Source organism: Populus euphratica, unplaced genomic scaffold (assembly GCF_000495115.2).
Source record: "Populus euphratica unplaced genomic scaffold, PopEup_1.0 scaffold149.1, whole genome shotgun sequence".
NCBI lineage: Eukaryota > Viridiplantae > Streptophyta > Magnoliopsida > Malpighiales > Salicaceae > Populus > Populus euphratica.
The window spans coordinates 733,008-740,647 of NW_011499946.1; the positions used below are offsets into that span (position 1 = coordinate 733,008).

A 7,640-nucleotide genomic window follows, 5' to 3' on the forward strand; every position below is an offset into this window, starting at 1 on the left:
AAAAATAATTAAAACAAAGCAAAAAAAATGATAAAGTACCTTTTTTATCAATGAAATTCCGACGAAATTTATTTCGTCTATAAAATCCATTAGTAAATTTGTTGGTAAACTGTGAACATCGTTCTTCATATCAATTACAAAGAGAATTACTAACGGAACATTCATTTAGTATTTTCCAGAGAGCTCTAGAATTCTTTATTTTCTAATTGCATTATTCTTTACAGACAAAATTACCGACGGATTGAAAAGTTGTCAGTGATATTTGACAGTTTTTGAAATTTTTTTATTTAATTAAAAATTTAAATTAAATATTACAGATGAAATCACTAAAAAAATAATTAGAAATATTAATATTTAATTATCTGTTTGTAAAACTGTAGGTAAAACGCCTTAATAAAAAGCCTAGAATCCATAATTTCATAATATATATGGCTCATTTCTTTTTCTTCTTCTTCTTCTTATGTAAAAAACATCAATATTCATTTTTTTCTCTTCTCTCCTCAACTCTTTCTCTTCTCTTCCATGCTCATTTATATATTCTTCTCCTTTCTTTTTTTTTCTTTTTAGTTTTTTAATTAATATACTTTACGGATTTTTTTTTCTTTTTTTAGCTTCACTTGGAACCACATTAAGGTAAGACTTTCTTTTTTCATGTTTTTTTTTTACTGTATTTGTTTTTTAGTTTTTTTTTAATTGTTTTTGTTTTTAATAATTGTACGAATATTTTGTAGGATTTTTTATATGCTTTTCTTCTTCTTTTTTCAAGTATTTTGAGTATTATAGAATATTGATTTATATTAATTTAATTATTTTATAGTTTTGTAAAATAAATTTTTTTAAATTTTTTTAAATAATTATCAATAGAATTACATACGGTATTTTTTTAATAAAAATATCAACCAAATAAAGCAGATAAATTTATTTTTTACGTGTTTTTTCTGTTAGTAAATCAATCAGTAACAATATTTTTTTATTACCAACAAAAAAAATTCACCAGTAACAATATTTTTTTATTATAAAAAAAAAATACTAATAAAAATTCATTAATTAAGCATTTTCATTAATAATTTTGTTAATAAATTAATTATTAATAAAAAATTAATAAAAAATTTATCAGTAAATATAATCATCATGCCAGTGAAATAACATAACATCACAAGTAAATAATCTTCAAATCGCCCGGCTCTTTCACAGTTCCTCAGCACGCAAACATATGATATAAAATATACAACAATCAAGTTGAAAATGAGTTGGAAAATGAATTCCCAACCCCGAAACCCCTGCCCCTATTTTCCCGGGCACCGCGGTGGTGGCCGGATCTGGATTCTTAGAACCAGATGAAATGTCGTGCACCTTCGTTACGTCAAGAAATATTTCTCCAGCATAGCATGAGAAGTAAAGGTAGTCTCCTACAAAGAATTCTCATAGACGTTCAAACATTTCATAAAAAACTTAAAAGCCTAAAAAATATAAAATAAAATAAAAAATAAGTACCGTTGAAGTTTTTTTTTAAGAAACTAGAAGGGCAATATTGAAAATTCGAAACTATAGGGGTAAAACAGAAGTGTAGCCTATTAAAAGAAAAATTCTCTTCGCGGCAAGTACGTACAAAATTAACAGAAAACCTCCCAGCATCGTGTCACCCTCTGTAGCTCCATTTCCCGCAAAAATCTCCTCTCCTTCTCTATCTTTCAAATCCTCTCGCTTTCTCTTTCTACGTTTTCTCTCTCTGTCAAATCCTCTCGCTTTATCTCCTTAACATTCTCACTCTACACTCACAATGCAATGAAGAACCTGATCGATTCAATCAGTACCCATTTACATCCATGTCGACAAACAATCACCATCATGAAGATCCTTCATCGTCGTCGTCGTTGAAAACGATGCCGTTTCCTTCACCATCGACTCTCAATTCCTCCTCCTCCTCCTCCTCCTCTCCTTCCTCTTTCAAACTCCGAAAAATCCCTCCCATTCCAATCCGCCGAATCCAGAAGCCCGAGGCTCCACTGAACGACACCGAATCAATCAACAATGATGACGGCGACGACACAGATTGCGGTGATAAAAATGACGATAAGGAGAAATTGGAGAAGAGAAATTATAAAGCTGACGAGAATTCGCCGATAATTATGGCGTCGGCGCTCGGGTTGAATCATATAAGGACACGTTCCCTTTCGATTCCTTCTCCGCTTAGGTTTTCGTCGTCAGCTGCTACGCCGTCATATTTAGGGAATGCTCAGGTTAATAATAATAACAATGATAATGATGAGATTAAAACTGAAGTCGACACGAGGCTTAATGGATCGTCCGTTGAACAAGGTAACTAACTAACTAATTATGTGATTTTGAATTTTTTTTACATGATTAATTCAGATTTCAATTATTGTTACTAATTTTTGCATGGTATTCATTCCATGTATTCATGTGTAGACTGTAGTTGCGTCCATCACGACTTTTATATACCTTCATGTGGGACCCCCGTACCATCAGTTCAGGAGTTAGGCTCGTGTGGGGTTCACGAAAAATTATTAGATATATCAGAAATTGTAATTTTTCTTTTTACAAAATTCACTATGAAATTTATTTATGAATGTTAATTTTATACAAGAACTCAATGCTATATTTAATAATTCTTTTTTTAACAACTGTAGATTAGTAAAGGGAATAAACTGTAATGTGTTTGTTAGTGGAGGATTTATGTTAGATTAGTTAAGTTCTTTTTTGATTTAAATACAGGGAAAAAGATTTCGTGGGGTGAAGCGAAACCATTTAGAGCTCATTCACAACTCAATCCAGCAATGGAGGTAATGAATTTGGTCATGTTAGTTGTAGTTTGATATGTGTGATATGAGCGTGTATATGTTCATGTTAAGTGGCTCGGCTAAATTAAATTTGTGTTTTCTTTTTGGGCAGAGTAATCATGCAGCATTTTTTGCAAAAGAAATCCAGTCTCCGCGTTTTCAAGCTATATTGCGTGTTACAAGCGGTAGGATGAAGAAGACTCCGGATATTAAGAGCTTCTCTCATGAGCTTAATTCCAAAGGGGTTAGGGCTTTTCCAGTTTGGAAGTCCCGCGCATTTGGTCATATGGAGGTGCATTGGCTTTGTGCTTTCTGTTCCTACTTTTTTTGGTTTTTGTATTGCTGTCCATTTGCCTTCCTTTGAAAATTTGATCGTTTGGTAGAAATAAACTTGATTTGTGACAATACTAGGAAGTTATGGTGGCAATCAGGATGAAATTCATCAGGTTAAAAGAGGAAGTTGATTCTGATCTTGGTATATTTGCTGGAGATTTGGTGGGTATACTTGAAAAGACCTCAGACACTCACCCCAAATGGAGAGAGAGTTTGGAGGACTTGTTGGTTGTAGCTCGACAATGTGCAAAGATGTCTTCTAACGAATTCTGGGTGAAAGGTGAGGGTATCGTCCAGAACCTAGACGATAAGCGTCAAGAGCTTCCAATGGGGATTGTCAAACAAGCACACACCCGGCTTTTATTTATCCTCACTCGATGCACTAGGCTTGTGCAGTTCCAAAAAGAGAGTGGTTATGATGAAGAAAAAATTCTGGGCATTCATCAATGTAGTGATCTTGGAGTTTATCGTGAACAGATTATTGAAATTGCACAACAGGACTTTAGTGGTCCATTGGTGGGTTGGAAGACAGCGGGTGAGAAGCAGAGAAAGAAATCCCGTGGTATTGAACAAGACACTCAAGTTACAAAGCAGGATCAAGTAGATCAGTCTTTGGAGGTTGGCACTGCAAAAAGTGTTGATTCAACTGCAAGCAGCTTTAGGATGTCATCTTGGAGGAAACTTCCATCCGCTGCTGAGAAAAATCGGAAGGACACTGATGTTGTTCAAACACCTTTCAAGGATAAATCAGAACAACTACTTGATAGAGATGATTATTCTGAAACTACAGACCATCCTCCATCCCCCGGAACAAAAAGAGTTTCTTGGGGATTCTGGGTGAATCAACAAAATGTTGCGTATGAAAATTCTATGATATGCCGGATCTGTGAGGTTGAAATACCGATTGTACATGTAGAGGAACACTCTCTAATTTGTACTATTGCCGACAGATGTGACTTGAAAGGCTTTACTGTAAATGAAAGACTTGAAAGAGTTGCAGAAACTCTTGAAAAGATACTGCGCTCATGGTCACAAAAAACCACACCAAAAAGATGTGATCCTCCAAGAGTAAGTCCTGAGGTTGAAAGAGTGCCCACATCAGGTATCGATGAGGTGTCAGATGGGTTATCACCAAAACGAAACAACTTCTCTTCTTGCTGCTCTGAAGAGATGCTTGATGTTGTGCCTGATTCTTCTGTGATGGAGGATCTCAATGTTTTTCCAGAAATTTCATGTGAAGCACGTTCCGCTCAAACACCTGATGCAGACAAAAAAACCTCATCAAGAGAAAGCTTGACACCTCGATCACCATTATTAACTCCGCGGACTAGCCAAATTGGTTTGCTATTGAGTGGACAGAGGACAATAACAGAACTTGAGGGTTGTCATCAGGTATTTAGTTGTGTTAAACTGTTGTTCTGGATGATTCACCCTGGTTAGGGACTGATCTTCTTCCGAACATATATTGATTATCTTTGTTAGTATGGTATTTGGCATAATCATTTTCATTGCTAGCCTCTTTTTTTTTGTTGTCACATTCTTTTAGTCGTTTCATGGTAGAAAGATTAAAATCTCGTCAACTCAAATTAGATGGCTTCAGCTCTAAAGTACTATCACTAGAATTGTTCATTCGTTAACATTCAGCTTCTCACTTAAGATTGCTCTACCCTTTTCCAAGTAATTTTTTTTTCAGCATCAGGCTAGTAGTAGTTTGTTTGTTTGTTTTTTCCTTTCCTTTTCTGACAAATACTATAATTCAAATTTGGCTATTTAAAGTTTCTACCATATGGTTCTTTTTCCTATATTAGACAAATAAACCCATTAATACATTTAGTAATTTATCTTTTTCATCACTGAAAAAACAGATGTTCTTAGTAGTTTCCAAACCATAAAGAATTAGACAATTTGGCCGTTTGGTTTTCTGTGGTTTCCTTGATGCTTGATAAAAAAAAGATATCTCGATGAAAATTGAAGTATGCATCTGTGCAATGACAAGAAAGCATTTAAATTAAAAAAATTGTTATCACATCTAGGTCGTACCGCCTACAGATCTAGTTGTATTCTACCTTTGATAACTCATTTCTATAATAACCAATAACAAATGGAAAATGCAGATAATTTTGGTGTCATAAGCAGCAGGTCATAATTTCATGGTACCTGCAGTTCAATATACCTTATATTTAAGTGAAAGTAAATCTGAACACTTATGGCTCAGTCAATTAACTTCTCACCAGCATGAATGATTCCCTTAATATATCACTGCAAATCTTCAATCTAGGTTGTGAAATTGAGCACACAGTGTAATTTCAGTGAATATGGTCATTTGACTGACTGTTGTAATTTCATTGAGCTATTTGTTTCTATTTCCTAAATTTTACTGTTGCATGACAGATAAGCAAGCTACTGGATATTGCTCGCTCTGTTGCAAGTCTAAATGACAATGACTATAGTGCACTAGAAAGCATGCTGGACTGTCTAGAAGACCTAAAATATTCGGTTCAGGACAGGAAGGTGGATGCCCTCATTGTAGAGACTTTTGGAAGACGCATAGAGAAATTACTTCTGTAAGTCAGTTTTCAAGTTCAAGCCTTGTTATCTATATGAAGCTTTCAGGAAGTTTTCTTTTTAATAATTCAACATAGCATCTTATCCTATAACTAAAAGAATCCTACTTTTAGCTCTAGTTATCCTATTGCTTCATCTTCTGTTTGTGTGTTCTGGTTGGTTTTTAGTCGGGACTCAATTAATTTTTCTGATTGTTAAGATATTAATTACTCAAAAGTCCACTAAAATATAAAACAGATTGATGGATAGCATAATAATTTAAAATGGTTGTTTTCTTGCCATGTGAAGATTTCTTAAAAATGTCATCTTTTGACACACATTCAACAATTGATTAATTTACTTATCATTAGCATCCTTTTGAATTCATTTGTGTATTTATTTTGATTAACCAAACTTTAAAATTTTAAAACTAATCAAATAATTTTAGTACTAGAATCAGTAAAAACAACCTTAAACAACCATCACTTCAATGTTGTTTACCGAGTACTTCACCAGTGAAAAATTTATTATGTTTCTTTTTCTTCAAATCTATAGGGAGAAATATGTGCATCTCTGTACCCAAATAGATGATGAGAAATCGGAACCATCAAATCAGATGGCTGATGAAGACAGTTCTGAGGAAAATGATGCAGTTCGCAGTTTGCGTACAAGTCCTGTTAACATGTCTTCCAAAGACCGAACCTCTATAGATGATTTTGAAATAATAAAACCAATCAGTAGAGGGGCCTTTGGAAGGGTTTTCCTTGCCAGAAAAAGAGCTACTGGAGATTTGTTTGCTATAAAGGTTAGCATCTAACAACACCACGAAAATGGCTGATACATAAATGCATAGAACATGCTTTCTTAATCTTTATGATTGAACATGTGAAATTGACTATTTGTCCTCTTGGTAGATATGATATCAGATGGCCAGGGATTTGCATTCCTCTGTTGTCTTAAAGAATATTGCAAATTCTGATTCAATTCTTTAGAGTCTATATTGTTACATGGTTTTTATATATCTATCTTTGAAGAACCAAATTTCTGTATGATGAGATTGGGGATTAGATAGGGTATAGAAAGTTAAGAGGGACGGATGGTACTATGTTTGATTCTTGCTTGACTGTTCACTACCAAGATGAGGACAAAAGCAAGGAAGCTTGGATGATAGGCTGTTCCAGCAAATATTTGCAGTGAGAAAAGGTTTCAATCAAGAGAAAAGCTGGCTGAATAGCAATAAATTATAAGAATTAAATACTGTTTTCTTTTCTTTCACTGCTATATTGCAAAGTAATATAGGTTTGTCTTTTATTTCTAAAAGGGAAGAACTGATATCGAAACAAAACTGCATTGCCTTTTGATTTTATTGGCTTTCCAGTTTTGCTAGCCCATCTTTTTTATTTTTCTAATTCCATTATTTTGTATCCCTTATCTTTTTCCTCTTGAGAAAACACATGGATCTCCAATTCTTCCTTTTTCCCTGAATCAATTTGTTTTTTCTTTACTACCTTTGTTTATCAGTAGATCTGCTCTCCTAACCAATTTGGAAAGAGACATACTAAATCAATTCAAACCAAGAGATCATATTATGTATCTTAAATTTATTATGTTTCAATTTTGTGTGGTTATGCATGGTTGTTGTTGGAGACTATTAATGGCGATTTACCACTCCTTTTTTCATCAGCATCTTGTTTCATTGGCAAAACCCAGTTTTGCTGATGAAATTGAATGTTGAAAAGTAAATTTGATCTACTGCTTTCATATTACCATTACAATTATTCATAACTGCATGCCAGCCTGCTTGTAAATGCATACGCATCTTTGCAAGCTTGGGAGAATTAAATTCCTGTAGAAGGTTAAATGTGGTCTTTTCTTGATGTAATGATTATTTACGAATACTTTTTCCAGGTTTTGAGGAAGGCTGATATGATTTGTAAAAATGCAGTTGAAAGTATTTTGGAA

General features: G+C 33.8%; 1 protein-coding gene across 2 annotated transcripts in view; it reads left to right on the plus strand.

Moving 5' to 3' along the window:
- The first annotated feature begins 1,553 nt into the window (after positions 1–1,553).
- The window catches only part of LOC105137613 (probable serine/threonine protein kinase IRE), an 11,061-nt gene continuing 4,974 nt past the window's right edge, over positions 1,554–7,640 (plus strand). Inside the window, exons 1-7 of one of the 2 annotated variants that reach the window (XM_011043417.1) lie at positions 1,554–2,319; positions 2,737–2,804; positions 2,914–3,093; positions 3,213–4,526; positions 5,526–5,698; positions 6,234–6,483; positions 7,587–7,637. In XM_011043417.1, coding sequence (XP_011041719.1) covers positions 1,827–2,319; positions 2,737–2,804; positions 2,914–3,093; positions 3,213–4,526; positions 5,526–5,698; positions 6,234–6,483; positions 7,587–7,637 — 2,529 coding nt within the window. In that variant the 5' untranslated portion in view covers positions 1,554–1,826. The remainder of the gene's footprint in view (positions 2,320–2,736; positions 2,805–2,913; positions 3,094–3,212; positions 4,527–5,525; positions 5,699–6,233; positions 6,484–7,586; positions 7,638–7,640) is intronic. The other variant, XM_011043416.1, reaches the window with a different exon arrangement.